Source organism: Phyllobates terribilis, unplaced genomic scaffold (genome assembly GCF_046119375.1).
Source record: "Phyllobates terribilis strain yellow unplaced genomic scaffold, ASM4611937v1 Scaffold_1__5_contigs__length_1240528914, whole genome shotgun sequence".
Taxonomy (NCBI): domain Eukaryota; kingdom Metazoa; phylum Chordata; class Amphibia; order Anura; family Dendrobatidae; genus Phyllobates; species Phyllobates terribilis.
This window is the reverse complement of record NW_027362761.1, coordinates 819,767,782-819,794,676: the sequence shown is the minus strand read 5'-3', so window position 1 is coordinate 819,794,676 and position 26,895 is coordinate 819,767,782. Positions and strand designations below refer to the sequence as shown.

At 42.8% G+C, this 26,895-nt stretch overlaps 1 protein-coding gene across 2 annotated transcripts in view; it reads right to left on the bottom strand.

Annotated features, from left to right (window-relative positions):
• The window catches only part of MTHFD2L (methylenetetrahydrofolate dehydrogenase (NADP+ dependent) 2 like), a 243,454-nt gene extending 217,040 nt beyond the window's left edge, over positions 1-26,414 (bottom strand). For both annotated transcript variants that reach the window (XM_073655293.1, XM_073655300.1), the window contains exons 1-2: positions 26,162-26,414; positions 20,230-20,426 (exon numbers count right to left, since the gene is read on the bottom strand). In XM_073655293.1, coding sequence (XP_073511394.1) covers positions 20,230-20,426; positions 26,162-26,274 — 310 coding nt within the window. In that variant the 5' untranslated portion in view covers positions 26,275-26,414. The remainder of the gene's footprint in view (positions 1-20,229; positions 20,427-26,161) is intronic.
• Positions 26,415-26,895: the final 481 nt, after the last annotated feature.

Genomic DNA, 26,895 nt, shown 5'->3' with positions numbered 1-26,895 from the left:
CTCTTTGGAAGAGACGTGGAGGTTGCAGTGGAAAAAAAAGACAATATTAATGAACCTTGGAAAAGTGGTGGAGGTCACAGTAGCTTAACAAGACGGTTTTAATGCCCCTTGGAAGAGACGTGGAGATCGCAGTGGAATAAAAAGACAATATCAATGCCCCTGGGAAAAGTGGTGGAGGTCGCATTAGCTTAACAAGTCAGTTTTAATGCCCCTTGGAAGAATTGTGGAGGTCGCAGTAGAATAAAAAGACAATATCAATGCCCCTTGGAAAAATGGTGGAGGTCGCACTAGCTTATTAAGATGCTTTTAAAGCCCCTTGTAAAAGTGGTGGAGGTCGCCGTAGCTTAACAAGACGGATTTAATGCCCCTTGGAAGAGACTTGGAGATCGCAATCGAATAAAAAGACAATATCAATGCTCCTTGGAAAAGTGGTGGAGGTCGCAGTAGCTTAACATGACGGTTTTATTTCCTCATGAAAGAGACGTGTAGGTCGCAGTAGCTTAACAAGACGGAATTAATGCCCCTTGGAAGTGACGTGGAGGTCGCAGTAGCTTAACAATACGGTTTTAAAGCCCCTTGGAAGAGACGTGGAGGTCGCAGTAGCTTAACAAGACAGTTTTAATGCCCCTTGGAAGAATGGTGGAGGTCGCAGTAGAATAAAAAGACAATATCAATGCCCCTTGGAAAAATGGTGGAGGTCGCACTAGCTTAACAAGACGGTTTTAATGCCCCATGGAAGAGACATGGAGGTCGCAGTAGCTTAACAAGACGGTATTAATGCCCCTTGGAAGTGGCGTGGAGGTCGCAGTAGCTTAACAATACGGTTTTAATGCCCCTTGTAAGAGACGTGGAGGTCGCAGTAGCTTAACAAGACGGTTTTAATGCCCCTTGGAAGAGACGTGGAGGTCGCAGAAGCTTAAGAAGATGGTTTTAATGTCCCTTGGATAAAGACGTGGAAGTCAAAGTGGAATCAAAAGACAATATCAATGCCCCATGGAAAAGTGGTGGAGGTCACAGTAGCTTAACAAGATGGTTTTAATGCCCCTTGGAAGAGACGTGGAGATCGCAGTGGAATTAAAAGGCATTATCAATGCCCCTGGGAAAAGTGGTGGAGGTCGCAGTAGCTTAACAAGACGGTTTTAATGCACCTTGCAAAAGACGTGGAGGTCGCAGTAGCTTAACAAGATGGTTTTAATGCCCCTTGGAAGAGACGTTGAGGTCGCAGTAGCTTAACAAGACGGTTTTAATGCACCTTGGAAGAGACGTGGAGGTCGCAGTAGCTTAACAAGATGGTTTTAATACCCCTTGGAAGAGATGTGGAGGTCGCAGAAGCTTAAAAAGAAGGTTTTAATGTCTCTTGAAAGAGACGTGGATGTCGCAGTGGAAAAAAAAGTTAATATCAATGCCCCTGGGAAAAGTAGTGGAGGTCGCAGTAGCTTAACAAGACGGTTTTAATGCCCCTTGGAAAAGTCGTGGAGGTCGCAGTAGCTTAACAAGACGGTTTTAATGCCCCTTGGAAGAGACGTGGAGGTCGCTGTAGCTTAACAAGATGGTTTTAATGCCTCTTGGAAGAGACGTGGAGGTCGCAGTAGCTTAACAAGATGGTTTTAATGCCCCTTGGTAGAGACGTGGAGGTCGCAGTGGAATAAAAAGACAATATCAATGAACCTTGGAAAAGTGGTGGAGGTCACAGTAGCTTAAAAACACGGTTTTAATGTCCCTTGGAAGAGACGTGGATGTCGCAGTGGAATAAAAAGGCAATTTCAATGCCCCTGGGAAAAGTAGTGGAGGTCGCAGTAGCTTAACAAGACGGTTTTAATGCCCCTTGGAAAAGACGTGGAGGTCGCAGTAGCTTAACAAGATGGTTTTAATGCCGCTTGGAAGAGACGTGGAGGTCGCAGTGGAATAAAAAGACAATATCATTGCCCCTTGGAAAAGACGTGGAGGTTGCAGTAGCTTAACAAGATGGTTTTAATGCCACTTGGTAGAGACGTGGAGGTCGCAGTAGCTTAACAAGACGATTTTAATGCCCCTTGGAAGAGACGTGGAGGTCGCAGTAGCTTAACAAGACGGTTTTAATGCCCCTTGGAAGAGACGTTGAGGTCGCAGTAGGTTAACAAGACGGTTTTATTGCCCCTTGGAAGAGACGTGGAGGTCGCAGTAGCTTAAAAAGACGGTTTTAATGCCCCTTGGGGGAGACGTCGAGGTTGCAGTGGAATAAAAAGACAATATTAATGAAGCTTGGAAAAGTGGTGGAGGTCACAGTAGCTTAACAAGATGGTTTTAATGCCCCTTGGAAGAGACGTGGAGATCGCAGTGGAATAAAAAGACAATATCAATGCCCCTTGGAAAAGTGGTGGAGGTCGCACAAGCTTAACAAGATGGTTGTAATGCCCCTTGGAAAAGTGGTGGAGGTCGCAATAGCTTAACAAGACGGTTTTATTGCCCCATGGAAGAGATGTGGAGGTCGGTGTCGAATAAAAGGACAGTATCAATGCCCCTTGGAAAAGTGGTGGAAGTCGCAGTAGCTTAACAAGACGGTTTTAATGCCCCATGGAAGAGACATGGAGGTCGCAGTAGCTTAACAAGACGGTTTTAATGCCCCTTGGAAGCGACGTGGAGGTCGCAGTAGCTTAACAATACGATTTTAATGCCCCTTGGAAGAGACGAAGAGGTCGCAGTGAAATAAAAAGACGATATCAATGCCCCTGGGAAAAGTGGTGGAGGTCGCAGCAGCTTAACAAGACGGTTTTAATGCCCCTTGGAAGAGACGTGGAGGTCGCAGAAGCTTCAGAAGATCGTTTTAATGTCTCTTGGAAGAGACGTGGAAGTCAAAGTGGAATCAAAAGACAATATCAATGCCCCATGGAAAAGTGGTGGAGGTCGCAGTAGCTTAACAAGACGGTTTTAATGCCGCTTGGAAGGGACGTGGAGGTCACAGAGGCTTAAGAAGATGGTTTTAATGTCCCTTGGAAGAGACGTGGAGATCGCAGTGGAATTAAAAGGCATTATCAATGCCCCTGGGAAAAGTGGTGGAGGTCGCAGTAGCTTAACAAGACGGTTTTAATGCACCTTGCAAAAGACGTGGAGATCGCAGTAGCTTAACAAGACGGTTTTAATGCCCCGTGGAAGAGACGTTGAGGTCGCAGTAGCTTAACAAGACGGTTTTAATGCACCTTGGAAGAGACGTGGAGGTCGCAGTAGCTTAAAAATATGGTTTTAATGCCCCTTGGAAGAGATGTGGAGGTCGCAGAAGCTTAAAAAGACAGTTTTAATATCTCTTGAAAGAGACGTGGATGTCGCAGTGGAATGAAAAGTCAATATCAATGCCCCTGGGAAAAGTAGTGGAGGTCGCAGTAGCTTAACAAGACGGTTTTAATGCCCCTTGGAAGAGACGGGGAGGTCGCAGTGGAATAAAAAGACAGTATCATTGCCCCTTGGAAAAGACGTGGAGGTCGCAGTAGCTTAACATGATTTTTTTAATGCCCCTTGGAAGAGACGTGGAGGTCGCAGTAGCTTAACAAGATGGTTTTAATGCCCCTTGGAAGAGACGTTGAGGTCGCAGTAGCTTAACAAGATGGATTTAATGCCCCATGGAAGAGACGTGGAGGTCGCAGTAGCTTAACAAGATGGTTTTAATGCCCCTTGGAAGAGATGTGGAGGTCGCAGTAGCTTAACAAGACAGTTTTAATGCCCCTTGGAAGAATGGTGGAGGTCGCAGTAGAATAAAAAGACAATATCAATGCCCCTTGGAAAAGTGGTGGAGGTCGCACTAGCTTAACAAGACGGTTTTAATGCCCCTTGGAAGAGACGTGGAGGTCGCAGTGGAATAAAAAGACAATATCAATGAACCTTGGAAAAGTGGTGGAGGTCACAGTAGCTTAACAAGACGGTTTTAATGTCCCTTGAAAGAGACGTGGATGTCGCAGTGGAATAAAAAGGCAATTTCAATGCCCCTGGGAAAAGTAGTGGAGATCGCAGTAGCTTAACAAGACGGTATAAATGCCCCTTGGAAAAGACGTGGAGGTCACAGTAGCTTAACAAGATGGTTTTAATGCCCCTTGGAAGAGACATGGAGGTCGCAGTGGAATAAAAGACAATATCATTGCCCCTTGGTAGAGACGTGGAGGTCGCAGTAGCTTAACAAGACGGTTTTAATGCCCATTGGAAGAGACGTGGAGGTCGCAGTAGCTTAACAAGACGGTTTTAATGCCCCTTGGAAGAGACGTTGAGGTCGCAATAGCTTAACAAGATGGTTTTAATGCCCCTTGGAAGAGATGTGGAGATCGCAGTGGAATAAAAAGACAATATCAATGCCCCTAGGAAAAGTGGTGGAGGTCGCAGTAGCTTAACAAGACAGTTTTAATGCCCCTTGGAAGAATGGTGGAGGTCGCAGTAGAATAAAAAGACAATATCAATGCCCCTTGGAAAAGTGGTGGAGGTCGCAGTAGATTAAGAAGACGGTTTTAATGCCCCTTGGAAAAGTGGTGGAGGTCGCAATAGCTTAACAAGACGGTTGTAATACCCCTTGGAAGAGACGTGGAGGTCGCAGTAGCTTAACAAGACGGTTTTAATGCCCCATGGAAGAGACATGGAGGTCGCAGTAGCTTAACAAGACAGTTTTAATGCCCATTGCAAGAGACGTAGAGGTCGCATTAGCTTAACAAGACAGTTTAAAAGCCCCTTGGAAGAGACGTGGTGGTCGCAGTGGAATAAAAAGACAATATCAATGCCCCTTGTAACAGTGGTGGAAGTCGCAGTAGCTTAACAAGACGGTTTTAATGCCCCTTGGAACCTTGGAAGAGACATGGAGGTCGCAGTAGCTTAACAAGATGGTTTTAATGCCCCTTGGAAGAGACGTGGAGTTCGCAGTAGCTTAACAAGACGGTTTTAATGCTCCTTGGAAAAGACGTGGAGGTCGCAGTAGCTGAACAAGACGGTTTTAATGCACCTTGGAAGAGACGTGGAGATCGCAGTAGCTTAACAAGATGGTTTTAATGCCCCTTGGAAGAGACGTGGAGGTCGCAGTAGCTTAACAAGACGGTTTTAATGCCCCTTGGAAGAGACGTGGAGGTCGCAGTAGATTAACAACACGGTTTTAATGCCCCTTGGAAGAGACGTGGAGGTCGCAGTAGCTTAACAAGATGGCTTTAATGCCCCTTGGAAGAGACGTGGAGGTCGCAGTAGCTTAACAAGATGGTTTTAATGCCCCTTGGAAGAGACGTGGAGGTCGCAGTAGCTTAACAAGACGGTTTTAATGCCCTTTGAAGAGACGTGGAGGTCACAGTGGAATAAAAAGACAATATCAATGCCCCTTGGAAAAGTGGTGGAGGTCGCAGTAGCTTAACAAGATGGTTTTAATGCCCCCTGGAAGAGGCATGGAGGTCGCAGTAGAATAAAAAGACAATATCAATGAACCTTGGAAAAGTGGTGGAGGTCACAGTAGCTTAACAAGACGGTTTTAGTGCCCCTTGGAAGAGACGTGGAGGTCGCATTAGCTTAACAAGACGGTTTAAAAGCCCCTTGGAAGAGACATGAAGGTCGCAGTGGAATAAAATGACAATATCAATGCCCCTTGTAACAGTGGTGGAAGTCGCAGTAGCTTAACAAGACGGTTTTAATGCCCCTTGGAACCTTGGAAGAGACGTGGAGGTCGCAGTAGCTTAACAAGATGGTTTTAATGCCCCTTGGAAGAGACGTGGAGTTCGCAGTAGCTTAACAAGACGGTTTTAATGCCCCTTGGAAAAGACGTGGAGGTCGCAGTAGCTTAACAAGACGGTTTTAATGCACCTTGGAAGAGACGTGGAGATCGCAGTAGCTTAACAAGATGGTTTTAATGCCCCTTGGAAGAGACGTGGAGGTCGCAGTAGCTTAACCAGACGGTTTTAATGCCCCTTGGAAGAGACGTGGAGGTCGCACTAGCTTAACAACACGGTTTTAATGCCCCTTGGAAGAGACGTGGAGGTCGCAGTAGCTTAACAAGACGGCTTTAATGCCCCTTGGAAGAGACGTGGAGGTCGCAGTAGCTTAACAAGATGGTTTTAATGCCCCTTGGAAGAGACGTGGAGGTCGCAGTAGCTTAATAAGACGGTTTTAATGCCCTTTGAAGAGACGTGGAGGTCACAGTGGAATAAAAAGACAATATCAATGCCCCTTGGAAAAGTGGTGGAGGTCGCACTAGCTTAACAAGACGGTTTTAATGCCCCCTGGAAGAGGCATGGAGGTCGCAGTAGAATGAAAAGACAATATCAATGAACCTTGGAAAAGTGGTGGAGATCACAGTAGCTTAACAAGACGGTTTTAGTGCCCCTTGGAAGAGATGTGGAGGTCGCAGTAGCTTAACAAGACGGTTTTAATGCCCCTTGGAAGAGACGTGGATATCGCAGTGGAATAAAAAGACAATGTCAATGCCCCTGGGAATAGTGGTGGAGGTCGCAGTAGCTTAACAAGACGGCCTTAATGCCCCTTGGAAGAATGGTGGAGTTCGCAGGAGAATAAAAAGACAATATCAATGCCCCTTGGAAAAATGGTGGAGGTAGCACTAGCTTAACAAGACGGTTTTAATGCCCCCTGGAAGAGGCATGGAGGTCGCAGTAGAATAAAAAGACAATATCAATGAACCTTGGAAAAGTGGTGAAGGTCACAGTAGCTTAACAAGACGGTTTTAGTGCCCCTTGGAAGAGACGTGGAGGTCGCATTAGCTTAACAAGACGGTTTAAAAGCCCCTTGGAAGAGACATGAAGGTCGCAGTGGAATAAAATGACAATATCAATGCCCCTTGTAAAAGTGGTGGAAGTCGCAGTAGCTTAACAAGACGGTTTTAATGCCCCTTGGAACCTTGGAAGAGACGTGGAGGTCGCAGTAGCTTAACAAGATGGTTTTAATGCCCCTTGGAAGAGACGTGGAGTTCGCAGTAGCTTAACAAGACGGTTTTAATGCCCCTTGGAAAAGACGTGGAGGTCGCAGTAGCTTAACAAGACGGTTTTAATGCACCTTGGAAGAGACGTGGAGATCGCAGTAGCTTAACAAAATGGTTTTAATGCCCCTTGGAAGAGACGTTGAGGTCACAGTAGCTTAACAAGACGGTTTTAATGCCCCTTGGAAGAGACGTGGAGGTCGCACTAGCTTAACAACACGGTTTTAATGCCCCTTGGAAGAGACGTGGAGGTTGCAGTAGCTTAACAAGACGGTTTTAATGCCCCTTGAAAGAGACGTGGAGGTCTCAGTAGCTTAAAAAGACGGTTTTAATGCCCCTTGGAAGAGACGTGGAGGTCGCAGTGGAATAAAAAGACAATATCAATGCCCCTTGGAAAAGTGGTGGAGGTCGCAGCAGCTTAACAAGACGGTTTCAATGCCCCTTGGAAGAGACGTGGATGTCGCAGTAGCTTAACAAGATGGTTTTAATGCCCCTTGGAAGAGACGTGGAGGTCGCAGTTGCTTAACAAGACGGTTTTAATGCCCTTGGAAGAGACGTGGAGGTCGCAGTAGCTTAACAAGACAGTTTTAATGCCCCTTGGAAGAGAAGTGGAGGTCGCAGTGGAATAAAAAGACAATATCACTGCCCCTTGGGAGAGACGTGGAGGTCGCAGTAGCTTAACAAGACGGTTTTAATGCCCCTTGGAAGAGACGTGGAGGTCGCAGTAGCTTTACAAGACAGTTTTAATGCCCCTTGGAAAAGACGTGGAGGTCGCTGTAGCTTAACAAGACGGTTTTAATGCCCCTTGGAAGAGACGTGGTTTCGCAGTAGCTTAACAAGACGATTTTAATGCCCCTTGGAAGAGACGTGGAGGTCGCAGTAGCTTAGCAAGATGGTTTTAATGCCCCTTGGAAGAAACGTGGAGGTCGCTGTGGAATGAAAAGACAATATCAATGGCCCTGTGAAAAATGGTGCAGGTCGCAGTAGCTTAACAAAACGGTTTTCATGCCCCTTACAAGAGCCATGCAGTACAGCATATTAAAAACATTATTCCCATTATTGGGGAGTGGGTCTCCCATAGTCTTTGCCTATGTCTTCCAAGCAAAAGCTGCCAAAAATTAGGACGGAGGAACTTGCAATGCTGGAAACACGGACCACGGTCACCCTGGTGGTATAGTGGTGGTGGAGGCTGAGGATAAGGATAAGAGAAAAATACAGCCGAAATGAGGAGGCGTATACCCATTTTTTGGGTGTGAAGTGGTGCATGGGAATACACCTTCCGAAATAACACAGTGGATTTGACTTTATGTTACTCTGCTGTCATTTGGTGGTGATGAGAAGTCTGGCCCAATCTAGCCCTTGTTCATTTTGATAAGGGTCAGCTTGTCAGCATTGTCAGTTGACAGGCGAGTGCGCTTATCAGTTATAATTCCCCCGGCGGCACTAAAAACACGCTCCGATAATACGCTAGCTTCAGGGCAGGCCAGGACCTCCAAGGCGTACAGAGCGAGTTCATTCCAAGTGTCCAGCTTGGATACCCAATAATTAAAAGGCACAGAGGAATCACGGAGGACACTGGTACGGTCGGCAAGGTACTCCCTCACCATCTTTTGAAACTTTCCACTCCTTGTGTGAGTACCCCCCACCTCAGGGCCTGTAAGCTGGGGGGGTCTCAGAAAACTGTCCCAGAATGTTGACAGTGTTCCCCTGCCTCTGCTGGATTGGAGTTGCATCTCTCTCGCCTGTACGCCTTGGTTGGTCAACGAACTGTGACCTCTGCCGCTAGCGTGTTCAGATGGGAATTTTTTTAACAGTTCGGCAGCAAGGGCCTTCTGGTACTGCCCCATTTTTGTAGACCTCTTCACCTCAGGAATAAGAGAGTGAAAGTTCTCCTTGTAGCGGGGGTCTAAAGTGTCACCAACCAGTAATGACTGTCACCCAACATTTTGGCAACGCGATGGTCACGGTTAAGGCAGCGTAACATAAAGTCAGCCATGTGTGCCAGACTGGTAACGGGCAAGACTTCCGTGTCCTCACCAAGATGACGACTGACCATGCTCTCCTCCTCCTCCTCCTCCTCCCCCCTGTCCTCAGGCCACCCACGCTGAACCGACTGTTTGATAGTTATACAGGTACTACCGTCTACAGCGCATGATACCAGCTCCTGTTCTTCCTCCTCTCCCTCATTGTCCCCCAATGCACGTTGGGATGAGATGAGGCTGGGCTGTGTGTAATCGCCCATTACGGGTTCTTGATCCATCTCATCATACTCTGGCTGCAATGCCTCCTCTTTAATTCTCTGCAGAGAGAGTTGCAAAAGACAGGCAAGTGGGATGCTGATGCTAATGATGGCGTCATTGCCACTCACCATCTTGGTGGACTCCTCAAAGTTTGTCAGGATGGTACATATGTCAGACATCCAGGTCCACTCCTGAGGTCTTATGTGTGGAGTCTGACCTTAATATCGATGGCCTTGTTGCAGCTGGTACTCCACAACTGCTCTCTTCTGCTCACAAATCCTTTGCAACATGTGGAGGGTAGAGTTCCAACGTGTGGGGACATCACACACCAGTCGGTGTACCGGAAGCTGCAAACGCTGCGGCAACACAGCAAGGGCGGCGGAAGCTGTAGCCGACTTGCGAAAATGAGCTGACAGGCGGAGTACTTTCACAAGCAGATCTGGCAACTCGGGGTACAATTTAAGAAACCGCTAAACCACAAGGTTAAGCACATGAGCCAGGCATGGTACGTGTGTGATCTCGCCTCAGAGCCGCCACCAGGTTACAGCCATTGTCACACACGACCATGCCTGGATGTAGGTTTAGCGGTCTCAGCCACAGATCTGCCTGCTCTTTCACAGCTGTCCACAACTCACAAGCATTATGAGGTTTATCACCTGATTCACCTAAGCTTATTTTCAGCACAGCATGTTGCCGCTTGGCTGAGGCAGTACTGCAGTGCTTCCAGCTTGTAACTGATGTGGTGATATCTGAGATGGAGGCTGAACATGAGGAGGAGGAGGAGGATGCGCAGGAGCTGTACACTGTGGGGACAACTCTGACTGACATAGGGCCCGCAATCCTCGGTGTGGGGAGGATGTGTTCCATCCCAAGGTCCGACTGGGTCCCGGCTTCCACTATGTTTACCCAGTGTGCCATCAGGGAGATGTACCGTCCCTGGCCACAAGCACTTGTCCACGTGTCCGTTGTCAGGTGGACTCTCCCAGTAACTGCGTTGTTGAGGGCACGGCAGATGTTTTGGGACAAATGCTTGTGTAGTGCGGGGATGGCACACCGGGTGAAATAGTAACATAGTAACATAGTTTGTAAAGCCGAATAAAGACTTGCGTCCATCAAGTTCGACCTGTTAGTTCTGTAATTGCTAAAGTTGATCCAGAGGAGGGCAAAAACCCCAAATGATTTGGCCAATCTTCACCTGAGGAAAAATTCCCTCCCGACTCTGAAACCAGCAGTCAGAATAAATCCCTGTATCAACCTACTATTTTATTTTATTTTTAAGTATATGCTGAAATCTGCCTGGTATCTAGAAATGCATCCAGTCCCCGCTTGAACTGGTGTAGTGAATCCGACATTACCGTCTCCTCACTCAGTGAATTCCATATTCTCACTGCTCTTACCGTAAAGAACCCCTTCCTATGCTGGTGCTAAAACCTTTTCTCTTCCAGTCTTAGTGAGTGCCCTCTTGTTACCGTAATATCCCTCCTTTTGAACAAATCCTGGGCAAGATCTCTATACTGTCCCCTAACATATTTGTACACATTTATTATGTCCCCCCTCAACCTTCTCTTTTCCAGGCTGAATAGTTCTAGTTTTGCCAACCTCTCTGGGTATTGCAGTCCCTCCATTCCCTTTATTAATTTTGTTGCCCTCCTGTGTACCTTTTCAAGCTCATTTATATCCTTTCTATATATTGGGGCCCATAACTGAGCACAGTATTCCAAGTGTGGTCTGACCAGTGCTTTGTACAGTGGAAGAATAATGTTCTCATCCTTTGCAGCTATACCTCTTCTGATACATCCCATTACCCTGTTTGCCCTTACAGCAGCGGCCTGACTTTGGGCACTCCAATTTAGTTTGCTATCAATCAAGATGCCCAAGTCCTTCTCCATCTCTGAATTCCCCAATGATTTCCCATTCAGTGAGTACTGGTGACTTCCATTTTTCCTTCCCATATGTATGACCTTACATTTCTCCTCGTTAAACCTCATTTGCCATTTAATGCTCCACCTACCCAGCTTATCCAAATCCCTCTGTAGGTCTGCACTGTCCTCTTTTGTATTAATTGTTTTACATAACTTTGTGTCATCTGCAAATATTGATATTTTACTATTTATCCCGTTGACTATGTCGTTAATAAAGATATTAAATAACATTGGGCCTAGTACAGACCCCTGTGGTACCCCACTAGTGACGCTTACCCAATCTGAGTATATTCCATTTATAACCACCCTCTGCCTTCTATCCTTTAGCCAATTAGCTACCCACTTGCAGACATTTTCCCCCAGCCCCATCATTCTCATTTTGTATACCAACCTATTATGTGGCACGCTATTGAACGCTTTTGAGAAGTCGAGATACACGACATCCACTGGTTCCCCCTCATCTACTCGAGAGCTAACCTCCTCGTAGAAGTCAATCAGGTTTGTTTGGCAGGAGCGATTCCTCATGAATCCATATTAGTTCGGGATTAAAAGATTATTAGCATCAAATTGCCTCTTTAATGAAGCTTTCAAAAATTTTGCCCACAACGGACGTCAGAGTCACCGGCCGATAGTTTCCGGCGTCACTTTTCGCTCCCTTTTTGAATATTGGCACTACATTCGCCTGTCGCCAATCAAGTGGCACAGACCCAGTCTCAACAGAGTCCTTAAATATAAGATATAACGGTCTGTCTATCACATTACTTAGTTCCCTTAGTACCCGTGGGTGTATGCCATCAGGTCCTGGTGATTTGTTTATTTTAATGTTACTGAGGCGTTTCTGTACCCCAGCTTGGGTTAGATTAGTCATACTTAGTGGAGGATTAAGCTTGTCACTTCTCATTTCTCCTGTTAGTTCGATTTCCTTTGTGAAAGTTGTCGAACAAAAATTATTTAATAGATTAGCTTTATCTTCATCTTTCTCTATGATTTTGCCTTCCTCACTTTTTATCGGTCCAATATTATCCGATTTAATCCTTTTACTATTTATATACGTAAAGAACAGTTTGGGATTTGATCTACTTTCCCTAGCAATACGTCTCTCTGTTTCCTCCTTCGCTATTTTTATTTGTTTTTTACAGGTTCTCGTTTTTACCTTGTAACACATTAGTGCCTCCTTACTGTTTTCCTGTTTAAATCTCTTGAATGCCTCTTTTTTGCCATTTAACGCCCCTTTTATGTTCTTGTTCAACCATATTGGTTTCCTCTTATTTCTGGCCCTTTTATTCCCATACGGTATATATCTCTCGCACTGAGTATTCAGAATTCTTTTGAAGGTTTCCCATTTACTATTCGTATTCCTTTGATTAAGAACTTTGTCCCAGTCAATAAGTTGAAGGCTTTCTTTCAGCTGATCAAACTTCGCCCTCCTAAAGTTTAATGTTTTTGTTGTTCCCTTATTGATAACCCTACTGAAGGGCATTTTGAAGTCGATAATATTATGGTCGCTATTACCTAGGTGCCCCCCTATCTGTACCTCAGTTATTCTATCAGGCCTATTAGTCAATATTAAGTCCAACACGGCCTTCCCTCTCGTTGGTTCCTGCACTAGTTGGGAGAGATAATTATCCTTAATATTTGTCAAGAACCTTTTTCCTTTCTGAGATCTACAGGTTTCTGTTTCCCAGTCAATATCCGGGTAGTTGAAATCCCCCATTACACTCACTTCATTATGTTTTGCTACTTTGTCTATTTGTCCTAATAGCAGATTCTCATTCTCCTCTGTTATATTGGGTGGCTTATAGCAGACCCCCAGTAATATTTTATTATTATTTTTAGTTCCCTCTATCTCTACCCACATGGACTCGACCCCCTCTTCTCCCTCTCCTATATCTTCCCTTAGTCTGGGTTTTAGACATGACTTTACATATAAGCAGACTCCTCCGCCTTTCCCCTGTTTCCGGTCCCTTCTAAATAAACTATAATCTAATAAATTTACCGCCCAGTCGTAGCTATTGTCTAGCCAAGTCTCTGTTATACCTACGATGTCATACCTCTCCTCCGATATAAGCGCCTGCAGCTCATCCGCCTTATTGGTCAGGCTTCTTGCGTTGGTCAGCATGCAAGATAAAACTTTGGGGTTATTTAGCATTCTATTCTTCTCTAACGATCTAACTGTACTATCCCCACCCCCCTCTCCACCCTCATTATATTCACTTCTCCCCTTCCCCCTTGTTTGCCTCACATCCCACCTATTTCCTTGGTTCCCCCCCCCCCGTCTCTAGTTTAAAAACTCCTCCAACCTATTAGCCATCTTCTTCCCCAGCACCGCTGCACCCTCCCCATTGAGGTGCAGCCCGTCCCTATGGTAGAGCCTGTAGCCGACCGCGAAGTCGGCCAGTTCTCCATGAACCCAAACCCTTCTGCCTTGCACCAACTCTTTAGCCACTTATTCACCTCCCTAACTTCCCGTTGGCGCTCCTGTGTGGCTCGTGGGATTGGTAGTATTTCTGAGAAAACTACCCTGGAGGTCCTTGCCCTAAGCTTCCTACCTAGGTCCCTGAAATCATTTTTAAGGACCCTCCATCTACCACTCACTTTGTCATTGGTGCCGATGTGGACCATGACCACTGGGTCTTTGCCAGCCCCACCCAGTAACCTGTCAACCCGATCCGCGATGTGCCGGACTCGAGCGCCAGGGAGGCAGCACACCGTTCGGCGATCCCGGTCTTTGTGACAGATTGCCCTGTCTGTCCCCCTAATAATAGTGTCGGCTGGGGACTGAGTACTGAGGGACGGCCACCGCCATAAGGTTGCGGAAGGATTCCATCTCCACCAGCCTAAATGGCAGCATTTCCAACGCAAGCAGTCATGAAATGGGCGAATTTAGGACTGTGGCCTGTGGGGCGTTGGCTGCGAATTTGCGCTTTCATTCAAAGCTCTGGGATATGGACAGTTGAATGCTGCAGTGGGACGTGGACGTGGACGTTGATGCTGTTTCTTGAGAAACTGCCATAACAAGTGAAGACTGAGAGGAGGGGGCATCTTTGCATGCAGTATGGTCAGGGGATTGCCTTGCACGCACAACAGGGGGTTCTATTACATGCACAACAGCGGAAGAAGCAGTGGTGACACCCGCTGACACTGGTCGCGGACCCTGAGGTTCGCCCCACAAAGTCGAGTGCTTTGCTGCCATGTTCCTGATCATGCTGGTGGTGGTCAGGCTGGTAGTTTTATCACCCTTGCTGATGCTGGCATGGCAGGTGGTACAAATGGCCTTTTTGGGGTTATCAGCAGAGTCTTTAAAAATATTCCAGACTCTGGAAGACCTTCCGGTTGTACTGGCAACTTCCCTCATGTTGGTGTTATGGGGATTTGTTGCCCGCCTTCTGTGTGCGGCCACCACACTGCTTCTTCCTGCCTGTTGGGGTACTCTGCCTCCCTCCCCCTGTGTGCTGCTGGCCTCGCTCTGCGTGTCCTCCTGCCACGTTGGGTCAGTTACCTAATCATCCACCACCTCCTCCTCTTCCACTTGCGCACCACGATCCTCCTCCTCACTTTGTGGCAATTGTGTCTCGTCATCGTCCACCTCTTGTGACAAATTGCCAGCGTCGACTTCCTGTGGCCGTGGCTATTCAAATATTTGGGCATCGCTAAATGGGATCTCCTTTTCCACCACTTCAAGCGGAGCAGGCGAGGGGCACAAATATGGAAATGGACCAGTGAACAGCTCTTCAGAGTGTCCAAGTGTGGGATCAGTTGCTGTCTGACGACACTCGGCATGGTGGGAGGAAGGAGCATCAGGGTGAGGATGAGTATGCGGTCGAGACTCACGGCTACTAAGATTTGACCGTGTGGAAGACAGACCGGAGGTGGTGGTGCCCAGGTAACTGGAAGTATTATCTGCTATCCAATTAATAACCTGTTCACACTGATCAGTTCGCAATACTGGTATTGTAGTGTGCTTCCCTAGTAATTCGGTCAAGAAGTGGGAGCGAGAAGATGTGGCTGTTGGTTGTGGCACATTTTCACCTTGGCCACGGCCCCATCCTCTACACTCACCATCACCAGAACGTCCAGTTCCACGTCCCTTGCCACGCGCCTTGCCCATTGTAAATGAAGTAAAATAGCTTACACTCGCACTATCAATGGAAAAAGGGTAATAAAAAGGAGATTAGAACCGTGGAAGAGGAAAACCACAGTTCTATTTGTCTGGCCTACACCAGAATCTTTTAAACAGATATATTTGTAACTGAACAGACAGGGAGACACTATTACTGTTTTTTTTTACATAAAACAGGCCAAAAGCTGGATAATACAGAGATTTGAACCGTGGGACTGCAAAACCACAGTTCTAATTTACTGGCGTACACCAGACTTTTTTAAATAGATATATTTGGGGCAGAACAGTCAGCGACACACTCAAACTGTTTTTTTTATGTAGAAAAGACCCAAAAGTGGATAATACAGAGATTTGACCAGTGGAACTGCAAAACCACAGTTATAGTTATGTGGCGTACACCAGAATCTTTCAAACAGATATATTTGTGTCTGAACAGTCAGGGAGACACTATTACAGTTTTTTTTTATGGCAAAAAATGCCAAAAGCAGGATAATACAGAGATTTGACCCGTGGAACTGCAAAACCACAGTTATAGTTATGTGGCATACACTAGAATCTCTCAAACATATATTTTTGTGTCTGAACAGTCAGAGAGACACTATTACAGTTTTTTTTTACTGCAAAAAATGCCAAAAGCAGGATAATACAGAGATTTGACCCGTGGAACTGCAAAACCACAGTTCTATTTTTCTGGCCTACACCAGACTCTTTTAAACAGATATATTGGTGTCTGAACAGTCAGGGAGACACTATTACAGTTTTTTTTTACGGCAAAAAATGCCAAAAGCAGGATAATACAGAGATTTGACCCGTGGAACTGCAAAACAACAGTTCTATTTTTCTGGCATACACCAGACTCTTTTAAACAGATATATTGGTGTCTGAACAGTCACAGACACACTCAATTATTTTTTTTGGGGGGGGATACCAAAAGGTTAATAAGACGTGTATTTGTACTGTCTGACTGAGGAAAAAAAAAATACAGGATTTAGATGAAAAAAAAAGGATTTTTCCTTGCCCCTGAGACCGGGGGATAAGTCTAGAAATTTGACCAACAGGAGCACACAGGACTGTAATGCAGCGTTTGCTGGTATAACCACTGCGTCTCCTATACAGCCTGCCTGCCTGCCTGATATCTGGGATGGATATTAGTCCTGAGAAGGACTGTTTGTTTGATTTGGCAGGCTTTAGAGACCCTACACCACCTATTTTGCACAATATATCCCTCCCTAACTCAGCAGCACCCTCTCTACACTGTCTGATCCGGAGCGACTGTGTCCAAGGTGGAGGCGCCCGGTTTTAAATATGTGGCATTACAGTGACTGGCTGGCAATCCCTGCATGTTCATTGGCTCTGTAAAGAGCGCCAAACGTGCAGGGCGGAGACCCGAGCTCCCGCCAGAGTAACCCGGAAATGTTCGGTGCTCGCCGAACATCCCGAGTAGTGAGATGCTCGGGCGAGTAACGAGCAGTGTCGAGCATGTTCGCTCAACACTAGTGAGGACAAGATCAGATTCATTTCTACCTTCAATCAAGAATGGATGGGCATGAGAGATATATTAAGCAGACATTGGGACATATTGAGGATGGAGCCCTCCCTGGGACACTTTTTAGGGGACTCACCTTCAATGACACCAAGGAGGTCAAGGAATTTGGGTTACCTCCTGTTGAGAAGTCACTATCTCCTGGACAAGCCAAACTTTTTTGGCTCCAGGGGGCCTACTCTCGGTCGCTTCTCATGCGGTCACTGTCTTGCCTGCGCCAATGTCCTTCGATGCTCTTCATTCTAATGCGCTGATAACCTTAAAGAATATAATATCAGACACCACATTTCTTGCAGTACCTCTAATGTCATCTATTATGCCATATGTGATTGTTCTCTGATATATATAGGCCTTACGTCAAGAGAACTTAGAGTACCGGTTCGCGAGCATGTGAGGGACATTGGCACGGCCAAGATAGTGACCGACCAGTCTGAGCCTAAAAACATTTCACAACATTTTCGTGCTGTACACAATTGTGACCCAAGGTCACTTAAGATACGCAGCATTGACGTCGTCCACATGGGGATCAGTAGGGGTAATGTTAAAAAACTTCTGGCCCAAAAAGAAACCCAGTGGATTGCCAGATTTGACACCATGGCTCCTAGGGACCTAAATGAGGTCCTGAGTTTCTCCTCTTTCTTATGAATAGTTTCCTGTGTAATCTCCTTCAACCCTTTGGGGGTTACATATGATTACATAATTTTTTCTATTTTTTTCTGTTGTTTTTTATTTTCTTTTTAACACATTTGTTTTTGTATCTTTCACTAGTATTCATGTATACTATGAGGTGTCTGACGACCTCACCCTATGAATGCCCTTGCATCTTTCATCATGGGATCAAATGAAGATATGAACACAGCGGTGCACATTGGATGTCTACATATCATAATTTTATCTTCTTGTTATTATTTGCTTTTGCATTAACTCCTGTTGTGACCTTAGGATATCTTATTATTTGTCCTTTGATCCACCTTGCACATATACTTACGTGAGTGGTATAGTGGAGAGTGCGGTGCATGTGCGCATCATGCCATCCTCGGTCCCACGCGAGCCCGGCTATCTATAGGACTCCTGCGCATGGCCGGGAGCTTTTGCTCCCACGCATGCGCGGTTGCGCCTGACAGCTTGGGTGTGCGCTGGTGACATGGGCAGTGCTTTGCGCATGCGCCGCTGACACGCTTTCTACATTAAGGTCCTGCAGCCACTTCCGGTCACGTGGCCAGATGCACTATTCCCAGACCACCTGACTCACCATGTGACTGATCCTTCGGGCATTTAAATGGGACGGCACCATATACTCCTGATCCTTGAGAAAGCATTGGTTTACTTTCCGTACAAATTATCCATGATGTGGTGGAGATGCTGTATGCTGTGTGGAACTACTGTCTATTTCCTATATGATATTTTGCTTATCAACTTCTACAACTTTTATGATATTTAATAAAATTTTGTATATTTGTATATTCTTAACCTTTGTACTCCGTTCTTTCTCCTAATTATCATGTATGGAGGACTATGTGGTGCCCATAATACTGTATGGAGGACTATACTGTCCGGTCTAAAATGAAATCTTTTGAATCCCCCCAGGTCACACACTGTGTGCTGCAAGGATTTGCCGGTTTCTGAGCTTTTGTAGAATTTTCAATAGTTATCATTCATGTAATGTAAGAAGTGTCATTGTCATTGTCATTGTACTATATCTATATTTCTCTGCCGTTTCTGTGCACCATGAATCGTGGTATGTGTTAAAGGGGCCCATTGAGATTCTTTCGCCCGAGGCCCACGAAAACCTGGAGCTGGCCCTGCCTAACAAATACAGTGCATTGATTAATGTACTAGAAATAAGAGACAAACTTGACATTATAATTTGCAAGAACCAGACTAGTAAATGAATAACATAGAAGTATGCAACGGAAAACCACAGTGGAATCACTTTTGAATCGATGGATGTAAAGTTACACAAGAAGGAAACTAAAGCAAGTTTCAGATGCAACAAACTGGACTCAAAGAAAAGCTGTGGAAAGCAGAACAACCGAAACAATTTTCAAAAGGGACTAAACAAAAGGTCAAAATTACAATGTCTGATTTATTTGCAGACAACTCATATGGCACATTTAAATAACAAATAATCCAACATTAAAGGGATGATACATCAAGTCTGGAGCAACAAGTCACATAACGAGTGATAGAAGCTTTTTCATAGAGCTTGACTTAAGTAACAAGGAAACAATCTATCAAAATGATGGAAATCGAATTAATGCAGATGGTAATGGACATGGAATCCTCAAGTGACCCAGTACAAATTGACAGAATTTAACAGTACCAGTAAAAGACATGCTGTATTTTCTCAGTCTATAAACATGACTGACATCTGTAATGTATATGACTGCTAAAGGACTCACTGTAAAATTCCAAGGTGACAAGTGTGCTTTCCTGGATGGAAAGTGGTTGATAGTCATTGAAAATTTTGTGATCATTGTTGATAGTATATGATCATTCACTTTAGTTGACTTCCATGCTCTTTCATGCCTATTGGTGTTATTGGGCTTGAGCTTGCCAGCTTATTTCTTTATTTAGAGAGTGTACAAAATTGTTAATATGACCTCTGTTAATGTCTCTCATTTGCATTGACAACTCTAGACCAAAAATTTAGAGTAATGATGAAGAGCCTAAAAATCAAAATTCAACACTTCGAACCAACTTCAGATTCTTTATATCTTTAAAATGTCACAAAATAATGAGTTAACAGGCCACACCATAAGATGGCTTATCAGTCAACTGACCATTTACTTTTGAGCCTGTGACTATGATAAGATTATGTAAAAAAATTGCTGTAATTCCTAGTCAGTTAATGCAACATTTTTGTAAACACCATTAATTAAAACTGAAAGTCTACACTTTAATCCCATTGTGCTGGGTTAAGGCCCAAATACACAATAAATGTCTATGGATATACAAGGGTTCAGCTAACACTACAATGTGTATGGGGGTGCCAGTCTATTGATCGCTGAGAGAGATTTCAATCAGACATGACTAATTTCGGACTGCCGATTGCTTTGCTCTCCAAGAGATAAACAGCCGGCAGAGATGTCCATCGGTGGCTTTCTCATCGAGAACACATAAGTGCTCAGCCGAACCAGACGGCCTACAAGCCTGTCAGCAGAACCAGCATTGGTCCAGTAGCCATCTAAAGTATATGGCTGGCTTTAGCTCCAAATTTATTATGCATTACTGTGGTGTTCAAAAGGTAGGTTTTCAATGGTTTCGTAAACCTGATCTGGTGAGCTTTCATTGTCATCTTTTAGAAACCACCAATTGGCAATGTATTATATGAAGATTTCTACTGTTCAGGTAAAAACATGTCAATTATATGTCAATATGTCAAGGATTTTACCATTACAAGAATTCTCCCCATGCTATAATGACTGGACAAGGTCTAGTACAGTGAGTATTAATCAACCATACTGTTTTGTATTTATTAGTATTACCTACAGTAGTTGCTGCTTTTATCTTGTTCTTTACATAGGTATGGCTTGCAGAATTGTCGCCTACTAAAACCACACTAAGATGGGGCCTTTTATTCCCAAGGGAGAGCCAGGATTCTACGTCTTTCTGAACTTCTTTCTTTATTTCTTTGGCAAGTACATTTCCTGAGATGATGTGTGCTTTAGATCTGTAAAATGTTCTGAAATGTAACAATAAAAATGCAATTAACAAAATGTAACAAAAAAGGAAAGCATTTATATAATTAGTACATATTATTCAATAGTTCATAAGTTAATAGTCAAAAGCTAAAAGAAAACTATGAAAAAATGTGGAATTGAAATAAACTAACTGGACAAGCGGTAGAGGATCTGTAAAAAAAGACGAATGTGAAGAAACAAAATCTGAAATTATATGTGAAATAATTAAGACATCGGGATTCATGTAGAATTTGTATCCAATCTCAGCTTCAACTAATAGATGAGGGTCCTGAATTAAAGAGCCCATCTATTTAATTCAAAAATGTCATTTATAGTAATAATACATTTTTTTTAAACACACAATCCCCATTTTAATGCAATTCTTTGTCAGTTTATTCTCTCACAGAACATATACAATGTTTGACATAATGACAATAAAGCCCTGGGTGTATTCCCTATGTTACATCTTGCTGTGCACTATTTTATTAACTACTACTATTAATCCACAATACCTTTTCATGTGTACTACAATTATTCACCGAAAGGAAAGGTCACATTTAAAAATAATGTTATTTATTACCATTATTCCAAACACATTGGGCTTCATCGACAAAACTCTATTTATTTTCTGATCATGTCAGTTTTCATTAATGACTTTAATCATAGAGCTAAACTGGCAACATAAATCAAGTGGCAGAAGGAGGAATGTGATAAGCATTATCCAGTCTAGCTAGGTGAATAACTATAATGGTCATTTCATACAGTAAATGACCCTCAGAATTCAATCGCACACTGCTTTATATTCTCATTCTCACTACACTTATATTTATTAGCTCATATTTACAAGTTGAATCAGTATCATATGAAATCCTGATGTGGTGGATTTACCAGATAATTAGTGGAATTTTTAGATATGTATACTGAGATATACAACCAGTAAAATCTAGAATAAGTCACACGTTCTTCAAAGCTGTGTGTACGCCATCAAGTTTGCCAACTATGCAAAAATTCACAGACAATCCATAAATATCCAGAGGGTGAAATAAGTATTGAACACATCACCAATTTTTTAAGTAAATATATTTCTAAAAGCTGCTATTGACATGAAATTCTCATGAAATGTCGGTAACAACCCATCCAATCCACACAGGCAAAGAAATCAAACCAGAGATGTCTATAAATTATGTTTAATAATGAGAAATGACACAGGGAAAGTCATGAGAAAAAGAACAAAAAAGAGCGCTCCATGTGTGAATTGACAACACCAGCAATAAGGAAAGATGTGAGTAACGTTCAGTCGCCTCCTCCATTGTAGTTCCTGAATGATATCGCTCTCCCATTTTTTCCTTCCCCTACATGGAAAGTCATGATACCAGCTGAAACTTCCACTTAGTAAAAAATAATATCAGCTAGTTCAACTGATGTCCTATAAAAAGGTGTCTCATTACCAAGGTGCCAAGCAAGAAACATCTGATGATGGGTAAAACCAGTGAGTTATCTCAAGACCTTAGCAACCTTATTGTTGCAAAACATACTGATGGCATTGGTTACAGAAGAATTTATAAACTATTGAAGGCTCCAGTGAGCACTGTTGTGGCCATAATTCGGAAAAGGAAAGAACATCATTTCACCATAAACCGGCAACGACCAGGTGCTCCTCACAAGATTTCAGACAGAAGAGTGAAAACATTACCAGAAGAGTTGTCCAAGAGCCAATGACCACTTGTGGAGAACTACAGAAAGACCTGGAATCAGCAGGTACAGTTGTTTCAAAGAAAACCATATGTAATGGACTCAACCTCCATGGCCAGTATGCACACTCGCCACACTCCATTGCTGAACATAAAGCATGTTCAATTGCATTTAAAGTTTGCTCAATAACATTTAGACAAGCCTGTGAAATATTGGGAGAATATAGTCTGGTTAGAGGAGACCAAAATTGAACTCTTTGGATGCCATATTACATAGCATGTTTGAAGGCCAAAAGGTCCTGCATATCAGCTCAAAAATACCATACCAATAGTGAAATTTGGAGGAAGCAACATCATGATGTGTTTTTCTGTTTTCTAGCATACAGCACTGGCAAACTTCATATATATGAAGGAAGGATGAATGGACAAATGTACCGAGACATTTTTGATAAAAATCAGCTACCATCTACCAGGAAGATAAAGATGAAACAAGGATGGACATTTCAGTAAGACAATGACCCCACACACCCCCAGCCAAGGAAACTCTCAGCTAGAATGGTGCAGCCAATCACCTGACTTGAATCCAATAAAAAATTTATGGAAGGAACTAAAGCTCACGTTCATAGAAGAAGCCCATGGAATCTGCAGGATTTCAATAGTGTTCGTGTGGAGGAAGGGGCCAAAATCACATGTGAGCAATGCATGCGACTAGTTTCTCCATACAGGAGGTGTATTGAAGCTGTCATCACCAACAAAGGCTTTTCTACGAAGTATTAAATAAGTTTCAATATGCATGTTCAATACTTTTTCCCTGTGTCATTTCTCATTTTTACACAAAATTATAGATGTCCAAAAAAAAAGTTATTTCATTGCCTGTGTGAATTGGATGGGTTGTTACCAACATCTGGTGAGAATTTCATGTCAATAGCACCTTTAGAAATATATTTGCTTAGAAAATTGGTAATGCATTCAATACTTATTTCACCCGCTGAATGGTCCAAGAAAAAATAGACGCTTTTTTTTTTAAGCTGGAATAGCTTAAATAGATTATTGTGATTATCATAACTATACAGTTCTTTGTAAGAGCTCGTTATGTGTTCATATCAGCATTCTATGCAATTATAAAGTATACACTGATCAAAAATATTCACAGGGACACTTAAATCAAACTTCTCGATGATCAAAAGATTCAAGGTGAAAATTTTGATGTGTGGATTCCAAATCACCCCAAAAGTCAAGTAAAAAATAAAATTCACAGACGGATCCAATTTGCATGAATTTCATCATGGCAACTCATAATGTGATTGAATAGTGTGTATGGACCCCATGTGACTAAATATACTCCTGACAAAATCTAGGCATTCTACTGATGATATGTCGGATTGTGTCCTGGGATGTCTCCTCCCAGGCCCGGATTAGGGCATCAGTGATCTCTTGTACAGTTTGGGGTGCTACTTAGCGGCATCAGATGCACTGATAAACATCCCAAAGGTTCTTAATTAGATTCGCATCTGGGGAACATGAGCGCCAGTCAATGGCATCATTGCCTTTGTTATTCATGAACCCCCTACACACTCAGGCCACATGAAGCCTGATATTGTACTGCACCAGGAGAAAACCAGGTTCCATTGATTTCATTGTGGTATCTAACAACAGTCAGGGTATAATTGCCTATGGTGTGGGGCTTTGTGTAACCCTTGAAGGACATGCTTCCCAAGATCATTACAGGCCCACCACCTAACCGGTCATACTGGATGAAATTTCAGGCATCACAATATTTACCAAGGCATATTCAGACTCTTTCATTCCTGTCACATGTACTGAGTGTGAACCTGCTCTCATCTGTGAAGCGTATGGGGCACAAATACAGACCGGCCAATTCTGGGGTTTAACTGTGAATCCCAATCAATGAGCCCAGTGCTGGGCTATGAACACAAGCCCCACTACATGACATCAGACCATCATGGAGTCTGTTTCTGACAGTTTGCAAACCAGTATTACTTTGAGGGTCATTTTGTAGGGCTCTTGTTGTGTTCCTCAGGTTCCCCTTCTACCCAGAAGCAGGATGGATATCTGCAAGCTCTGCTCATGTAATGACCCATATCTTGGTATGCAGTTCATACTCTTGACACTGTTGTGGGAGACACAGCAAACCTTCTTATGATAGAACCTATGGATGTGCTAACCTGGAGGAACGGGACTACCTTACCTCTGCACCCTAAATGGGCTGCAGTCACTTCCTCATGCAAGCAGTAGTGACAAGGACACTAGGAAAATACAAAACTAAAAAAGAATCCATCAGGAAGGATAAATAGTTGGTAACTGTCTGTGCCCACCAACTATATATTCCTTTTTGGTGTTGGTCTTGCCTTTCCAGTTCATTTCTAGTCACTGTCATTTGCACCAACACAAGAAAAATTGAGTCACAATCGCTTATGCTTCCTCACTGCAAAGATTGAAATCTCTGAAATTTAATTGAGTTGAAGTTATCGTGTGATGCTTAAGTGTTCCCTTAATTTTTTAGCAGTGTATATTCTTTAGGATTCATTATGCATTTTTCTAATGTGTCCATAAAAAATGTATGCCCATGAGTTTTGTTTCAATTTTCCAGAAAAAAAAAAAGAAAATATAGGTTGGTGATGGGCAGCACTACAAACAAGAAATCAGAATTTGTTGTGATTTTACAATTGGTGATTAGATCTTATCTTAAACTGGCCACTGTAGACTTCATTAAGCAGATAATTATCACTGGAAATGGATGAATAGGCAGTTCAATAGGATCGCTAACAGCCTGGCTGCACTAGAAGTATGGCTATGGGAATAGGCTGCAATGGAGCTGAAGTGTCCAATTTAGTTATTGTAGTATATGAACCAAAAAGATAAATCGTAGCTGGCAATATGTACTGCATCACAATTCAAAGAATTGGTGTGTTTCAAGGTAAGATAAGCAAAAACTATATATGATTTAGAAGTCCAAAAGAAATCTGAATATGAGCAGTGCAGTATCTTCCCCCATGTATATAATATAAAAAATAATAAAAAATATATATATATATATATATATATAATATATATATATATATATATATATATATATATTACATAATCATTCACTTCTGATTAAATTAGCAATACAGTTTTACATTTTTGGTGTCATAATTGGTACAATGTATAGGCATATATATAGATGTCCTCTATTTAATATATGCTGCTACAAAAGTCACGCTACTCGGAGACATTTCTATAGTTCAAGTTGTAATTCTAGATATAGAAAAAGGCCAAAATAGCCATAGAAAATGGCATAAAACAAAGAAAAGGGTGTAAATAAAGGGGCTGCCATATGGAGAGGCTGTGCCTTTACTACGTCTTCAGCTCTGCAGTCATCATTTTAAACTAGTGGAGTGTGAAGGGGAAGCTGCAGCTGCAATAAACATTATAAGCCCTAATCTATGACTGAAGGACAAAGCACTGAAATGTGAAAAAAAGCAGAAAATTGCTCTGCACGACACTAGAAAACACATAAATTATATGTATAGAAAAAAGAATACAGATGCAGCATATATGCAGACCAGTCATGTATGTATACACTGTATTATACTCTACAAATCTAAAATGAAATTCAGTTTATTTAAATACCTATATAATCAAGAGTACTTCTAAATAATCAAATAAAAATATATATATTTTAATTTAAGCTATATAGCAAAAATCATTTGAACTTTTAAGTAAAATTAAAACGACAATAAATATTATCATGATACATTATATATAAAAAAAAACAGATCGATCTATATTATAACCATAACCAAATAAAGAAGTAATAAACACTAACAGAAAAAAACAATAAAATGAAAATATCAGTGATAATTTGCTTCGGTTCCATCTATAAAACCATAAAATATATTCAGCATATTAGCACTAAACTTAAAAATTGTAACCTTCTAGTAACTAAAGATATTTTTTAACTTTACAAATTCTAAAAAAAAATTCTAAATGAAATAATAAGGCATGAGCAAAATATCGAAACAAAAATAATATGTCCTCACCTGAAACATCCAGTCCCTATGTAGAAGCCTTTTTTCCAGTTGGTCATGTTGGATTTTGCAGTTGCACAGATTGTCCTCTGTAGGATATAAACGCAGCTTATTAAAGAGGCCATTAGCTTTGTGTGCAATGATATGTTACGCTGAGGAGAGCACGAAGGAGCAAAAGATAGTCAAGAATATCTCCCTTGCAGCAGCAATACCCTTGTAAGCATCATTTGCAGTACAGTCATTGGTACCTTCATGGACTACGGTGAGATAAGAAATGAAGCAAATGTCTGAATAAGTGAAAACTCCACCTCTCCATACCAGTGATTGGGCGATGAGTACACCTGAACAGAGACTAACCGAAGCAATCACAATAAATCCAAACTAATTTGTACAGAGTTTTTACGGTAAATGCATATTGAACATTGATTCTGATGAAGATTTTATGTAAAACACAAATTATTGGCTTTTTTTCTTTTTTTTTTCATTTTCCGTGTCACCACATTACAAAAGATACACTGGTCACTGAAACTATAGGCTGATCTTATCTGTTATTTTTCATCTTATGCTAGGAAGAGTCAGCAGACAGCTCACTGTTATCACAGGAAAGTATTGAAAGGTAATTATTTGAGATGAGCGGATTAATCCTCTCATCAACTTCGGGTTGAATTTCCTCAAATTTGCAGCTCCCAGGAATTTGACCAATTTTCAATTCAATTTGCTAGGATTGCAATAAAAAATAGCTTGGA